Here is a 16,366-nt window from a genome sequence, read left to right as displayed (position 1 = left end):
AGCGGCCGGCGTGGAGCGGGGCTGCAGGTGGACATGCTAACATAGGGGTCAGGTGCCTGGCTCACCCCACAGCCCCGTGCCCAGTGGCAGTGTCCCGGCACCACACCCATCCCAACCATGGATCCAGCCCCAGAGATGAAGAGGTACGTGGATTTTGGAAAGGAGTGAGGGTGTGTGTTTCCCCACCATCTGGCTGGGTGGCAGAGCCAGCCTCTGCTGTCCCTTGTCATGGATGGATGTGTGCAAGGTGGGAGTAACAGCAAATGTGTCCATGTCTTGGGAGGGATGGGGTTCATCAAACCTTTGTGAGGAGACCTTTAGCCCCTAAGTTCACCAAGTTACAGAATCACAGAATGGTCAGGGTTGGAAGTGACCTCTGAAGATCATCTAGTCCAACCCCCCTGCCAGAGCAGGATGACCTTGGCACTTCTTAATTTTAGATGCAATGAAATGATGAGTTATGAAAACGTTACAATTTGTGTTGCTAGAAACATCTTGAATATAGTTGAATTGAATGTAATTGAATGTAATGACTTTTTCAACTTAAAGGTTTTGTATCACTTAAAGTGACGCTGTGGATTCAGCCGGTGCCTTGCATCTGCAGTCCATAATGCTCATTTCATGGAGGGGGAGAGGTTTAACCTTGCTCACAGCAAGCTCTGACTTAACCAGGATCTGCAGCAGGACCAGCTGCCCATGAGCATCCCATCCCACTCCCTGGCAGTCACTGCTTCTGTCCTGTGTTTGGGTGTCAGGGTCTTGGGATGGGCAGCATCAGCCCATAGCATTCTAGTCAATTTTCAGATCTAGGCTAGATTTTAAGCAAGATTTTAGAGGAAGCTCATTTGTTCCCAGTGATGAATAAACCTTTTTCACCTTCCCAGCAACAAGGGTTAATCAGTCTTAGAAACCCTGCCTGGGCAAGAAATGGCAAAAGTCTCGGTGGAAGACTTGTCTTGGCATCATCCATCCCAGTGAATTCTTGTGCCACAGTCTGTCCAGGTCACCTGGCAGGTCTTCTGGGATGACTGGAAACGTTTGACCGGTCAGAAATGGAGTTCATGTCCCCAGACCCTGAGAGCTGTTCCTCTCTGCACGGCGGAAGCCATGCTACACCTCAACATTTACTGGGAGATTTATTCTGAAAATCATCTTGCTCAGTTCAGCCAACTGAGAGGGCAAAATAGTCCTCTGTTTTGACAGGCAGAGATGGAAGAGGTCAGAGGGTTGAGTAGAAATTGGAGGCACTGGCCTGCAGCCAAGCTGAGGCTTATGGAGGTGGGCTGAGTTCAGGCTTGTTTGCTGAATTTCTGTGAGATTTTTTTCTGGGGGGAGGTGAGGTCAAGGTGGTGGAACTGAGACCTTTGACGCACCTCATGGGAGCCAGGTACGTGACTTTGGCAGTAAACTCAGATGAGATCAACTGGTCTTGCAGAACTCTGGCAGCACTCCAGCACCTCTGAGACTTCTGGTTCACCTTAGTCTTTTCTTGCCTTCATCAACCGAAGCAGTGTGCTGTTTGCACATGTGACCACTTCCTTTCTACCTGCTAGCACTGTCATTAGGTGTTACATCACAAAGCCCTACTACGAGACTCCCTTTTTTCTTTTCCACCTCTTGGCTTGTTTCTCATTCATGCAGAATCTTTCTCCCTGGCAGAGGAGACTTGGGGGCTGCTTACTGCTGTTGCAGACTGCTTGTCATGAAGTGTTTTCTAATAGCAGGGCTTTGGGAGCAGCAACGTGTCTAAACCTGGGTTATAGAGAAATATCACCCCTAAGACTTGCTGTGCATCTCGATATTGAAATGTGGTTACCCGGCAGATGACTATTCCCCTTGCATAGGCAGCCTCACCCCAACACTTTCATTGCAGAAGTGAGATCCTTGCTCCAATTTAATTTCATACCTTCCTCTTACTACTGTCATGTCATCCATATTTTGCAGATGAGAGATGTCAAAGGAAAATGAAGGGGTGACTTCATTGCTGGAAATCTTCACATTCCCCCCCTAAACTAAGAATGAAAACAGATGACTGAATGAAAATGTTTATGGTCAAATGACCTCTTTGACTTTGGCTCTTTGAGTCCTGTGCCTTCTATAAGTTACCCAATGTAATATTTGCAGCCAGGAGAAAAAAATCAAAGCAAAAAGGTTCCAGAACCATTGGGCCAAGCAGATCTCTTAGCACTTCAGATGGTGAAGCTCACTATAGCCTTTTCCTAATGTCACTGCTATTTCTTATATTCCATTCATGATGAAAGGTTCCACAGAGTGTGCAATATAATTTAGTCTAATGCCTTCCTCTGTATTGACTGGTTAATGATTCTTCAGAGGGAGGAAAAACTTCCACAAGACATCTCAGACAAGCACTGGTTCAGGTGGCCAGTCCATTGCTGATACTTATGGGTGATCAGCTAACTAAGAAGTTGTGAATTTCATTATTCTAGTGAAAGAGAACAAACAGTATTGCTCACCAGGCATGGAGCACTTGTCCTGGAGCATCTTCTTTTTGTTCTGCATTTCAATGCAGCTTCAAAAAAGCATACAGGTTCTTCAAATAACTGAAGTGCTATACTTTCCTTACAGGAATAGGTTCCCCAGCATGAACTTTGAAGCAGAGATTCTGACAGCTCCACACGATAATTCAGGTATTTGGGAGAAAAAATAAAAAAGGAGATTAAAGTAAAATGCCCACTCAGCTTGCTAACACTGCAAACATGTTTGAATTCTTTTGGAGTTAGAGATGGTTAAAAAAAAAAATGCTAAACTGATTGCAATTCAGGTGATTTAAGGTTTATGTTAGGGTATAGTTAAAAGAGTTGAGGATAGATGCTGATCTCTTTACCTCCAATAAGGTTGGAGATAAGGTCTCCATACATACCTACCAGAAACACAGCTGCCAATGACATGAGGTTTTGGAAAAGGCACAGGCATCCAGTTTAAAATTGCACAGTCCTGTATAAGACATATGAAGTTTTCTTAGTGGCAACTAAAAGCAGATGATAAATAAGCAGCTCCTGAAAAGGCAAAAATGAGGATGAAGATGTTCTGCTAAGTCCTGTCCTTCATCCTCATTTCTTTTAGGAGGGAAAGCTGATTTTTTTCTATTGAACACTACCTTTCCAATGCTGATCTCACATGTTGAGACTGACACTGTGACTGCCTTCCTACTGCAGCCCTCTGAGATAGACCTCGGGGCCAGTACTCAGCTGAATGGCATCTTCTCATGAGCCTCAAGTCTTAGTCTTATCATTGCTCCACAGACCCAAGCAGTTGGCCAGAGCTTGTGCCCTGGCAGCAGCACTGGCAGTAGGATGAGACAACAGGAATGTGATTTTTTGCAATAATTGCTTGCAACCCCTTGAGTAGATATGACTGCTGGTTCAGAGCTAGAGACCTTGGTCTTGACCATCCACGTTTGAGCATGAGCCCATTCAGATTAATTACTTTTGCTATCAGTTGCCCTCCTGGCCACGAGCTGCAGTTCCCGGTGGAGAATTCACCTTCCCAGCAGAACACCGTAGTCCCACACCAGCGAGAGTCAGAAATGAGGTGCACAGGGTGACTATTTTTACTTCAGGTGCAGGAGGCAGTTTTTGTGTTGCATCACCTCTAACAGCCAGTGTGCCAGCAGCTGGTGATTTCAGTTATGCTGTCCTGCACATGCGAGAGTGACAGACCCTCCAGGGTTGGATCTGCTGTGCGATGCTCTTCACCTTCCTGCCTTGAGTCTTCTAGAAAAACTCTCCAGTTACCTTCCTTTCTGCAAACTGAGTACCCCATATCTGGCTGAGCATTTTGGAGACATTTTCCTCAGGCTGACCTGCAGTAGTGAAGCACTTAACAAATATGGTGGTGTCAAAGAGCATCTAAGAATACTTTACAAACCCTGAGTATGAACAGGTTGGAAAGTATTCACATGAGCTCACATGTTTGCATGGCTCCTGGGCCACACATCCTCCTTACCATCTTCCCGAATCTCTGGCTTCAGTTGGGTTGGGTTTCTTCCACAAGGTAAGTGCTTTGATCCTTCATTTGCCTTGAAGCCACTAACACACAATATGTATTTGTTTCTTAAGAGCTATATGTGGCCCCTTCCATGAGAAGTCTCACTGCTGAGGAGTACGCAGAGGCCTTTAAGACATTTTTGGATCATTCAACAGAACACCAATGCATGGATGAGTTCAACAAGGAAGAAATGCCCAACATCATGGCTAGGTAAGGAGCACTTCCACCAATGTGGGAAAGCCATCTGTTATCTTGGGAGGGCAATCTGCGCAGAAGGGTCAGCAAACATGTTTAGGGATTTTTTTGGGACATGAATGAACTTTTAATGGTTTCTGGTTTTAAATCTCTTAATGGTGGTCTGTAGAATATTCTGCTTCATAACTCTAGAATACATGTTATTTCAACTAATACACTGCACTGCCTCTATGCTTACGTTAAAGAAATAATCAAGACTTCATTTTCATGTCCATCTCTTTTCATTAGCTGATTTTCTAATGTTTAAAGTATTTTTGTTGTATGCTTTTTTTTGTTTGTTTGTTTGTTTGTTTGTTTTTTCCAAAAGAAAGCTCTCTCTTATGCTCTCGTTCCCTGCTTTTGGGACTTCATCACACATCAGTCCAAACAGAAACACATTTCTAATTCTCTTCTAGTGACTAATTCCTGGTTTTCTCAATCCCCTAAGACCTCCTTATTTCTATCCTAAGTCGATTTGCATTGCTTAAGTACCAAATGATAATCAGTTTTGTGGAGTATTGATGTAATATAGTAAACCTGGATGACTGCAGATAAGATTTAGAGCAGCCTAGATCCAAACCACAAGAAAGATCTTTCAGGTTTGGGCAATTTTTGAATGTTACGGAAACTGTATTCCCCATTGAGAAAAAAAATTTAGGCAGGTAACTCCAGACCAGATATATATTAAAAAATAAGCAATAGAAATAATAATTAAAAATAATTTGTACTCAGAAATCTGAAATGAAGAATTTACTTAGGTGAATTTTGAAAAATGCAAAACATTGCAGCTTCCTATGATGTTGATTGTGGTTCTGTCAAAGGGTCTTGACTCTCATTAGGGCTAGGGCTCCTTGACTAGGTCACACTCTCCAGGATTTACTATCTCCTCTCTTATTGAGTCATTGCTGTGGTGTCTCCTGACATGTTTCATGTGCATGTGAAACTCAATCCCTCTGCACAGTCTACGCCCAAGACCAGAATAAGGCCATTAAGCATGTCAGAGCCTGGACTCCTCATCCTCAAGTCAGGTTGTTACTAAATATTCTGCTAAGAATTTAAATGTTGGGTGGGTTTTTTCAGATCTTTTCAGAAGTAATTTTTCTAAGGCAAAAATTATTGAAGATGTTGATCTTTCCTCCCAGTTTCAAATCAAGATGAATATTGAAAAAGGAGGATTTCCAGTCATCTGGATAGTCTGATTTTTTAATTTTTCTGGGCATTTATATCCAATATTGGAAAGCCAAACTTATCTCCTGAGGGTGTGGAGGTTTCTCCCTGTTTCACCTTGTCCCTGCAGCCCTGGCTGGGGAGCGGTGTCCATCCCATCCAGGCACAGCCCTGCTGTCCACAAAGGGAACCCTTCACCCTGGGGTTCCCCGGAGACCTTTTTGCTTAGTGCCAACCATAGCTTGAAGAAAACTCTCTGGCAAAGGATGAGAAACACTATATCCTGATGCCTACTGTACTTTGAAACATGAACTTGCTAATATGGGGCTGGCTCCCACCACACAGCTGGTTATAGCTGAGCTGCAAAGGGATGCTCAAATTTCTATCCCAATGCACGTAGCAAAGCTCACTTAAATTTCCAGGCCAATGTGGCATCCAAGATATTAGAATTAAAACATGAAGTTGTGTGACATATCATGGTGAAATAATGTGTACTTATCATTTCAGTCTCGGCAATGGAAAATCGATGATAAATGTCCTGGGAGTTGGAAGTGGCACAGGTAAGGAGCTTGGCAGCACTGCTGATGCTGGGGCACAGGGTGTCTCTACAGGCAGCAGAAGGTGATGCTGAAATTTTGAACAATGGCAATAACTTCTCAGGCATTTATAACAGTGTTTCTCATTGAAGCAGAGAATGGCAAAATGGGATGTGGAGCTGGGATGAGAGCGATACCCCATCCCTTCCTTCCCCACCTCCCTTCAGAAATGCTGCTGCTCCAAGCTGTCCAAGTGAGATGAGTACGATGATTTTAACTCTCACCTGTCTCAAAGCAAGGAGTCCTGCTCCAGGTTAGGTATGACAGCATCTTCAAACCTTGTTGGAGAGAGTGAGAGACATCTGAGAGGTTCATTCCACTCGAAGTCCTGTCTTAGACTGTCCCACCTGAAAGGATCTCTAATTTTCTGTGCATTTAGGTAACCCAGAGGCCAAAGTTGGGTGATGCTCTGCTCCAGGTGGTGCAAAACCTGGCCACAAGCATTAGTATGAGGCCTCATCAACTTTTTCAAGACGTGTTTCTTTGTAACTACTGTGTTTTTATCCAGTGATAAACAAGGTTTAACTGCAAATGATATTTCCCCCCAGAGAGAAACAATCTTTTGGAAAAATGGCTTTAAAGCTCTTCTAAATGCATTTGTGTTTAAAAAAAAAAAAAAAAAAAAGAAAAAGAAAAAAGTGATGAAACATTCAACTTTGTTCCTAGGGAAACTGGGAGAAAATAAAAAGTAGAGAAAAGAAGTGGCGGTTTGATTTGTCAGAGTTTGCTTTTGCTTTAAAAAGTATTTTCAGCTAAATTTTAAGTGTAATACTTTTAAATGAAAGTATTTTTTCTCAGGTTTTTTTTTTTTTTTGCTTGTTTTCCTGAGCAAGAGAAAAGCAGCATAGAATTGTTTTTCCCAATTGGGAATATGTTGGAGCATATGAGAAAGTGAGAAGGAAGAAATCATTCCATCCTCCATTACACTCCATTTTCATTAAGTAATATAAAACCAAAATTCTGACTCCAAGGAAACACAGGGGAAAAATGAACTTTTTGCATCGTTCCCATTTTTTCTTATTTCCTCTTCAGAAGGTGTTTTAATGGAAAAATAAAAACCCTAAAATTTCCTGGGTAGCTGCCCCTCACAGCCTTGCACCTCCTCAGTTTGCCCACGCCTGCAAGAGCTGAATTTCTGCAGGGAGCAAGCTAGGATGGCATTGAGCAAAAGGTTATAGCTGATCCCTGACCTTTCCAGGGTTGGACTCGGATTTCACAGAGCCCCCAGAATTAATTTAGTTGACGAAAATATTAACAGGGATTAGTGACCTACTCCACATCCTAAAAGACACATCACATCTTCTCATTCCAGTCCACACCACCATCTTCTCATTCACTCCATGTTTTCCTGTGGCTGGTTTAGCTATCTTGACTGTAATCTCCCAGTCAGTGCCAGGGTGGGCTGCTGTTTGCAGAGGGGTTTCACTCCTGTTTCTGGAGTATCTTGCTGTGGTTACTGTTGAAAGGTTGTTGCTGGCAGGGCAAGCTGGAGCAGACAACTTCCTGCTCTAAAGCATTGTATTTTACTGCGTTTTTGTAGGCACCCCAGTTGAAGACACTATTGTCTGCTCTTGCCAACACTGAATTAGGGCACTTCACAGAGATTGAGTAAAAAAGCCCCAAACAAACCTAAACAGCTTTTAAGATAGCCATTAGCTGTTGATATACTCAATTGCCACCATCAGTGTCTCCAGGGCATGGGGCAGTGATGCTCTGCCTTCTATCTGCCCTGAGCCAGTGGGGATCCCACGTCAACACTTCTAATTGCTGGTGTTCCCCACCCCAGGCACATCCTAACTGGCATTTAGGAATGTCTAAAGTGATCCAGCTGCTTACTATAGAGATCTTCCTTCCTGTCAGGAATATTGGTCCACGCACCCTCCTTCAACAGATGCAGTTGCAGCCTCTTCCCTTTCCTCCTTTCCTTTCCTCTCCTCCTTCCTTGGCCAGCCCTGCACCACTGCCACTGCATTCCTCAGGGGTCTTGGGTATTTTTCTCCAATTTCAAAAGACTGTTCCTTCCTTGGAAGTATCAGCTTCAGTATCAGTGCTGGCATGGCTGATACTTCCCTCCTTGAATTCTATTTACTGCCACACCTGCCAAAGATGACGACTTTTCTCATAGCTGGTACATCAGCTGAAGGGCCAGGGAAGATGCAGTATCTCGTATCAAGACCTCTGTGTGTGACATTTGCAAGGGCAGGGCTATTTTTAGGCCCCACCATCAGCTACAGACAGGATTCTTGCAGAAATCCACTCAAGGTGGTCACCTCTGCAGTTTATTTCCGTAGTCCCAGATGAAACAGATGGACTTTGCACACTTGGAGTATTGTGGCCTTTCTGGGAGAAAACAAGAGTGACCTGCGTCTCCTCAAAAGAGGCTGGAAATTTCCTAGGACAGAGGGACAGACTGCCACTTGCTCTTCCAGAGCTCAGGCAGTAACAAAGAAGCACCAATAGCTAAATTTTCAGGGCACCCTCACACAAATATGCAGGTCTCTATTTGCAACTCCAAGATAACGTTAGTCAACACGCAGAGCTTAGATCACATAGCTGGTCCCCAAAGAGGGAAGATCCAGGGTACTGCATGTCAATGGGCCTTTCCTTTTGTCACACAGATCCCTGGGTCTTGGAACTGTGTCTCGCCAGCAGCAGAGTGGCCACTGCCTCCCTGGAGCAGTGCCAAAGGCACGGACCACCCTGTGCCATGCTGAAGTTGCACAGCAGTGCCAACTGCCTCCTTATACCCATTCAGACTTGGTCTTTTTGTTGAAAACTAATGCTTCCTGGTTGGTTTTTTAAACATTTATCTTTGATTATTTTGACCTGTTCATCACAGAGTATTGCCATTAGCAGGTTTCTGCGCTGTTGCTTATGTCTTCCTTGTTCTTAGTCTTATCTGTAACTATGTGCTACCTCAAGCAGTGAGATTTCATGGTGAGACTGTCACCAGGTTAGGTGCCACCATGCAAACCATAAAGTAGAAAGTGCCTCGCTCCTGGGTGAGTGATTTCCAGGCAGCAGAGGTGGCAGGTGCGCCGGCATCATTTCATCACGTTTATGTACTTTTGAATGTAATGTATTTGTGTTTATTGAACAGGTGAGCAGGATTTGAAAATGATCAGGATACTGCAGGCTGCACACCCAGGGGTCTTTATTGACAACGAAATCATAGAGCCCAACCCGCAGCACGTGGCAGCTTACAAAGGTAAGGGTCTACCTGCTGCCTGGGGTATAGTGAGGACTGTCGATTTGAATGATGGGTTTTTCTACTGTCTGATGAAATTCATGTTTTTCTTCTACTTTTTAAAACAGAGTTGGTGAATCAAGCTCCAGACCTGCAGAATGTCTCTTTTATTTGGCACCAGCTCACTTCCTTGGAGTATGAACAACAGGTGAAAGAGAAAGGCGCACACAAGAAATTTGACTTCATCCATATGATCCAGGTAATGGAATATTGCTTTAGTGTAGGAGTATCAGCTTTGACTGCTTCCTTCATCTCTGCTGTATGCATGAATTTAGAGGGATGAGGGCTGAGCACAGTTCTCCCATGAGCAATAAATTCTGCAGCAGCGTCAGCTCTACAAACATCAAACTTTATTCCCTATCCACCCTGGTTTTGGTCTCTAGCTTGTACTGGTTTAACTGTGTATAGTGGGTAATGAAACACAGTATAAGTCTCAGGCTGTCACATAGAGTCCAGCAATTTACTTTTTTCCCTTCTCAGAGTGGTCTGGTTGGCACTGAAGGGAAAAGTTAGTGAATGAACACCTGTGAGAGGTTTTGGATCAGAAATTATGCTGCTGTGTCTCTGATACTGATGACACTGATGTTGTATGTGCCAATTATATTTTGTAAAAAAAATCTGTTATTCTCTCACTTTAGTGGCTTTTATTTTATTTTAATTTTATTTCATTTTGCTTTCATTTCATAAGAACTGATTTCACAACCAGAAAGTGTTTCAGAGGTTTGATTCTGGGTCAAGGACTAAGTTACAAGTCCCAAGGGCAGCCTTTAAGATGAGCCCTGCTTTGTCCCAGTCCAAATTCCTCAGTGTCTGGAAGAGATCCAGCCTGCCCATGGCCCAAACACAGCTGAGAGATGTCCCTGGTGATAAGGAACTCCAACCCTGCACGTATTTTCCAACCACAAAACTGCCCTGGGCTTGAAGGGCAGTGATGGGCAGGTCAGCATCTGGCTGGTGGCCGAGGCTGAGCAGAGGGTCCCTGGGTCTGACCCCAGGCTGTTGGTGCTGGTGAAGACCTGGTGATGCTCAGTCCTGTGGGACACCCCTAAATGTGCTTGCTCAGTCAGGACAGGCTGGGAAGCAACTGGGAAGTAATTTAAAACAACTCTATAGAGAAAGGGTTTAGGCCTTTGAAGGGCCATTGCACTGTGGAGGAGCAATAATGGTTGTGTCTAACTCATTTCCAGATGCTGTACCGTGTGGAGGATATTCTCAATACTATCAAGTTTTTCCACAGCTGCCTCGACCATCATGGTAAACTCCTGATCATAATTTTATCAGGTAAGAGGGACCTTTTATTTTTTGTTTAATTGCTGGTGTTTTGAAGAGCTTTGAAGTTTGAGAGCCCCAAATATTTGTCTCAGGATTTCAGAAGTGCTTATTATATAGTAATTAAATAAAATAAATGCTGTATTTCATAGGGAGTATGCAATCTTGGGCTTAACCTCTTGGACTCCAATGTCTGATGAGACCACTCTAGGCACAGTCTTCATGCTCTTGCTTCCCTGCTTACGCAGTAGATGAATCACTATACCTCAGAGACCTGTTGTGAAATTACTGTCTAGAGAAAAGTGTGGATATTCATGAATGAGGGATCAATCCTTCTTCATGGTGAAATCAGCACTGTGAAAACACAACTTGAGCTCTGGGAGGACCCAGCTTTGGGGCTCTTCCCTCGGCACAGCGATGGCCCAGATCCCAGCAGGACAAGGGATGCTGCCAAGAGCTGTGGGCTTTATGGCAGGACAGGAAAAAGAGGCACTTAGGACATCATGGCACTTATTTAAAAAAAAAAAAAAAAGTATTTTTTCCAGTGTGCCATTCATGAATCCATGGCTCACGGTGCGGTGAACAGAGCACACTTCCCTGTGTTTTCCATTAAAACTCTCTCGCATGTTGCCAGCTGGGACTGTCTTTTTCAGGTATATTCTATGTTGTGCACTTAAAATTGAGGTTTGATGTACAAAACCATCTGCACTATTTTAGCAAAGGGGCACTTAATAGGCAGTATGCGTGTGCGGACTCAGTGCAGTGGTACCTCTGTGTGTACTGTTCTCGGGCAAATCCAGTGCCGGAGACTGTCTCCCAGGAGTTTCCTTTAAATGGGAGAGTTTTGGAAGGAGGGCTGATGAAGATCACAATTTTACCCCTCTCCAAGCACAGACATTTATAATGGACTCAGGCAAGAGGAAAGGTCTTTTGCTTCTGGCAAGGTCTCAGCCAGAAGCCAGGGAGCATTTCAAACTCATTTAGTAGTTGCATTAGCTGGTGTTTGACTGCCTCTGCTTTGCAAAAGTAACCTTCCCTTCTGCTCTGGCAGACAGTAGTGGATGGGCCAGCCTATGGAAGAAGTACAGACACTGCTTGCCTTCCACCGACAGTGGCCACTACATCACCTCCAATGGCATCACGGATGTTTTGAAGAGACTCGGTGTTGAATATCGCGTTTATGAGTTCCCGTCAGGCTGGGATATCACCGAGTGCTTTATCGAGGGGGACCCAGTTGGAGGCCGCATGGTGGATTTCCTGACGGGGACAAAAAACTTCCTGGGCACGGCCCCACCGGGGCTGCGGCAGCGGCTGCAGGAGGCTCTTTGCCAGCCCGAGTGCAGCAGCAAAAAGGATGGGAGGATCATCTTCAGCAACAACTTGAGTATGATTGTGGTTGAATCCTAGAGTCCGGACCAACTGCATAAGGCAAGTTAGGGTGGGTGTGAGGGCAATGCAGTCACAGAAGGGCGTAGCATGGAAAGAAGGTAAATCACAAGTAAGAAGGCAAGAAAATGGGGCTGAGCTGCAGGTTCCCATTCCCATCCGGGCTCAGCAGAGCTGCCTGCAATGCTGGGGATGAGCTCTTTGTCCCGCTGAGATCAACGGGGCCAAGATTTCAACCTGGCTATTTAGTTCAGCCCTAGGAGAACATTTTCCAGAAAGTGGAGAACTCCATCTCACTAAGAGCCTACGTGGACTTGATTTTTTTAACAGTGTGCATCCTGTCTATGCTTTTGACACTGGGATTTCCACTTTTCTACATAGCCAGTACGTTTACAAACCTAAAGACTTGTCTATATGACCAGGTGCTGCTTTGCAGCCGTACTGGCTGCGTACAGACCCACTGCTTCCAGCTGTGCCAGGACAAAACCAGCAAGGTGTCCTCGCTGCTTTGCACCCAAGTAATGTGCCTCACTGCACCTAGACCTAAGCTGTAAGTTGCTCTGTGCTAGGCTATTTCACATGGTTTTATCAGCGTAGGTATTTACTGCCCCAAGCGTCTCAGCATCCTGCAATATAGACATGTCTTAAAAATTTATCAGCTTTTTTGTCTGGAGAACTTTTTGGATCACAGGATGATACTTGCCCTGTGCTCTTTCAGGCAGATATTAATTTTGTTACTTTCTTACTACTGTTTTTCTCCATATAAAATAAAAGACACTTTAAACCAAAAAAAAGTCACATCTCGTTCTGTATGTGTGGGCTTATAGAAAATGCAGAGTGAAGAGGGTATTTAGTTAAAAACAAGAAAAAAAAAAAAGCAAAATGCTGTTGTGTTGGGTTTGTGTGGTGGTGGTGAGGGGGCATTTTTGGTAGTGGGTGAAATGGAAACTTTGCGAAGCGCCCCTAGCTCCAAGGTGTACCCACCCCTGCCCAGGCTGAGTCCAGGGGCTGCAGATGCCAGTGTCTTATTGATGCCTGGTATTGATCGAAAGGCTGGTTCCAGCATCACGAACACATGGGTTGGCACACTGGCTTGCAAAATATTAGATGTCATTTTCACCCAGAGTCCTGCTGATCCCACTAAACCTACCCCACCCTACACATTGTCATCTGCCTGGAGGTAGCAGTGCTCCCACCTGAAAAGGGAAAAAAGTCTCCACTTTGTGAAGCTCCCCTGACTCCACCACTAAAGTCTCATAAAGTCTCCACTTCATGCTTTGGTGGGTTTATTTTGTTTGGTTTTGGGTTTTTTAAAAAGTTTTGGTTAGGGGTTTTTTCATATCTTTTTGAAATACAGCCATTTCTCCTGCAGATATTTCCTCTGAAACTACTATAAGGGAAAAAAAAAAAAAAAAAAAAAAAGAGGAAAGCAATGGAAAAATGATAGTGTAACATCATCCATCTGGCAGGACTGTGGCACCCTGGTCTGTAAGTACTGTTGCTGTCAGTCTAAGAAACATCAATCAAAACTGGACAACCTCCTCCAGAGTACCCCATACCTATGCAACAAGCTTTTCATTTTGATCCATTTTATTTTTTATTCTATAGGTAGCTCCTTTGACTGTGTTCACTGACAGCACTGGGCAGGGAGTGTAGGGCTGGGCTGTTGGACAGGATCTCAGCACTGCTCCCATCAATGTTCTCCTTTCATTATTGATTCCTGTGGTTTATTTCCATGTGTTAGTGATGTCTCGGTCTCTCTCTGGCAGATAAAAATGAAAACCAAAATATACCAAGAGCCAGACTTGCTTTTCAAGCTACAAAGAATCATCTACCTGTTTGTATTTGCAGAAATTTGGAACAGTCCATGTTCCCTGAGTTTTTCCCCAACCCAAGCAGCACTTAGGCTTTCACCCCTCCTTGGAGTTCCCTGAGCAGGTAGACATGTTTCCAGTAAGCAGATACTCAGCAAAACCCATGAGCAAAACCCACACCACTGTAAATCAATGCGGAAAATGCTCAAAAGAAAGGAGCACTTCAAAGCAGACTGTTTAGTGACAGCCTAGGGAGATGAAACAGGGCACTCCATTAAAAATCTGACTGCTTAATGCTTTATCTGTAATTTTTCTTTTGATTCTTGAAAAGCAAGTAATTTAACAACGACTCTGCTTGTACGCCTGGAATAAATATCCTAAGTGTCAACTCCATTTATTTATATATTTATTCTGGGATGAATATGCTATTGAATAACTATTTGTTGTGTTTTTAAAGCATGCTGTTCTCCCACACAGAATTTTGATAGATGTTTTCCCAGCTGCTGGCAGGCAGGAGCACGGTTGGGTCTGTGTGGCCATGAGAGGGCTGCAGCAGCCAGCACATTGAACCTGCCTCCCAAAACGCTGCAGATGCTGAGCTGGAGAACCAGAGACAAATACCTGGGCAGGTGAATGATACACCGACTCAGCTCCACTTTCTTTGCTGGGTCATCACATGCTGATATTGTCTGCTGGGGACCATAGTTTTTTCTACTGTAAAATCATGTTCTTGGTGCTGGGCTCCAGCTTATGGAAAAGTTATGATTGCACAGCAAGGGCTGCAGAAAATTTGCTCTTCAGTTGTTTTGGTTTGGTTTTTTATTTTTCTTCACTTGATGGCTGATGTGCTGCAGTTTAGTTATCTCTCAAGCACAAGTCTGTGGACAACTCACCAGGACCACGGGTGACCTGCAGAACAAAGGTGAGGAAGGACACATCAGGAGCACAAGGTTGCTTCTTCTTTAGTTTTGAATCAAATTCATCTTGCTGACCTCTGTCTGGGATGACCCCTACTCAGCGATGAGTTTCATGGCAGATCCCAGTGCTGCAGTTAGCAAGGAGCAGGTCCATGCCATCCTGAGGGAACCGTGCTGCTCTGTCCATGCAACACCTTGTTCCAGCACAAAGCAAATGCCTTTTTGACTAACCATGTAGTGAGCTGCCATGTGTACTCTGGAGTAGAAGTAATGCCTACAAACTCCAAACTGCATTATTTTTAAGTGGAGTAGTTGCAGGTTTTATCCTTATTTCAAGTTGTCAACATGCCCATTTCAATGGCATGGCTTTGCTCTGATTGTGTGATACAGCCTCCTACAAGGAGTTACAGAAAGCAGCACTTTATAATATCAAGGAAGGATAATTTTTTTACTGGGACTGTATTCAGTCTTGTGGGCTGAATGGTTTGCCTTTGTAATGGATGTTAAGGCTTCTCTACCCATGAACATTACCAGGGAGATGAAGGTGGCATAGGAACTGGAAAATCTAATAGCTTATTTCTGAATAATCTCACTAAAAGACAAGCTCAGTAAAATACTGGAGCACACATTGAAAAGATTAAAACTAACCTCAATCAGGGAGCAAAACGTAAAAATACAGATGCTAAACTTTTTTTCTTTTCCTTCTTCAATATTTGCCCACAGAAACCTGTTGAGGTTTATATCAGGTAAGTAGAAAATCTTTGGGCAACCTGTACATTCTTCATAAATAAATACATCAAAAAAAATGCATGGCTGTAAGGCAAGTTCTCCAACAGTCATGAGCTGTACAGTATCTGTATTAATGGTGTTCATTGAGACAACAGGCTTTGTCCTGCACTCTTCAGATTTGGGATGCTAGTTCTGGAGGTGCCTTGGGTGAAGACACCAGAGGCAGGATCTAGATGTGGCAGAGAGGTTCCCACAAAGTTGTACTTAGAAAATACCAGGAAAACTCAGGTCATGGTTATGTTCAGAAAATAGTTTTCCAGCTGGCCTGAAACCATATATGGTTCAGAACTGCTTCCTCAGAAATATCAAAGAGTCCTTGCTAGGCACAGAATTTGGTTTTCCTGAGGGATTGACCTTTCTCAAAGATTTCTGTGATGGGAAGGACAGGACTAACTGCGAGCTCAACATGCAGTGTCTTTTGTCTTTTGATGGATTTAGTCCCAAAATGTGAACCATCTCCACATGCTCTGTATTCAGCAGAGAAGGCAGCAAAGGCCAGACAAATGTCCCTGAAGCTGCTGGTTGTACTTCCATGTACTGGTGGTATGATCATACTAACCTTCCTGGAGCTTACAAAAAACCTACAGCATTATTAGAATTAATAATTACCTCTGGCCCAGGTCATAACTCTAAGAAGGTGTTTATCACTCTACCTTTTGAAGTACAATATTTTTTGAAGGACAGATCCTCCAGACTGAGAACAAATATCGAAACCAAGTCTAAAATATCTTTATCATTAACTGATAATGAGTCTTTGGAGTCACTCAACTCCAGTACTTAAGTAGCAACAGAAAAATAAATCTTACTAGATAGTGAGAGTCCTGGCTAGGTCTCCAAAGACATTTATGGACCAGTGCATGGTCACTCTGCCATGTGCCAAGCTGCCAGGACGCCAGACAGCAAAAACAGAGATCTCCTTACTTTGTTATGGACACAGTG

The 16,366-nt window shown here is 43.9% G+C and overlaps 1 protein-coding gene across 1 annotated transcript; it reads left to right on the top strand.

Annotated features, from left to right (window-relative positions):
* The first annotated feature begins 117 nt into the window (after nucleotides 1-117).
* Nucleotides 118-11,928, top strand: LOC104530071 (carnosine N-methyltransferase 2). Its single transcript, XM_010174552.1, has 8 exons — nucleotides 118-143; nucleotides 2,587-2,648; nucleotides 4,080-4,218; nucleotides 5,917-5,969; nucleotides 9,106-9,213; nucleotides 9,321-9,451; nucleotides 10,440-10,533; nucleotides 11,573-11,928. The coding sequence occupies exons 1-8, from the start codon at nucleotides 118-120 to the stop codon at nucleotides 11,926-11,928; spliced, it is 969 nt and encodes a 322-aa protein (XP_010172854.1).
* Nucleotides 11,929-16,366: the final 4,438 nt, after the last annotated feature.

The sequence above is a fragment of the Antrostomus carolinensis genome, unplaced genomic scaffold (genome assembly GCF_000700745.2).
Source record: "Antrostomus carolinensis isolate BGI_N321 unplaced genomic scaffold, ASM70074v2 scaffold27938, whole genome shotgun sequence".
Taxonomy (NCBI): Eukaryota; Metazoa; Chordata; class Aves; order Caprimulgiformes; family Caprimulgidae; genus Antrostomus; species Antrostomus carolinensis.
The sequence above is the reverse complement of the archived record's forward strand: the minus strand, read 5'-3'. Positions and strand labels throughout refer to the sequence as shown.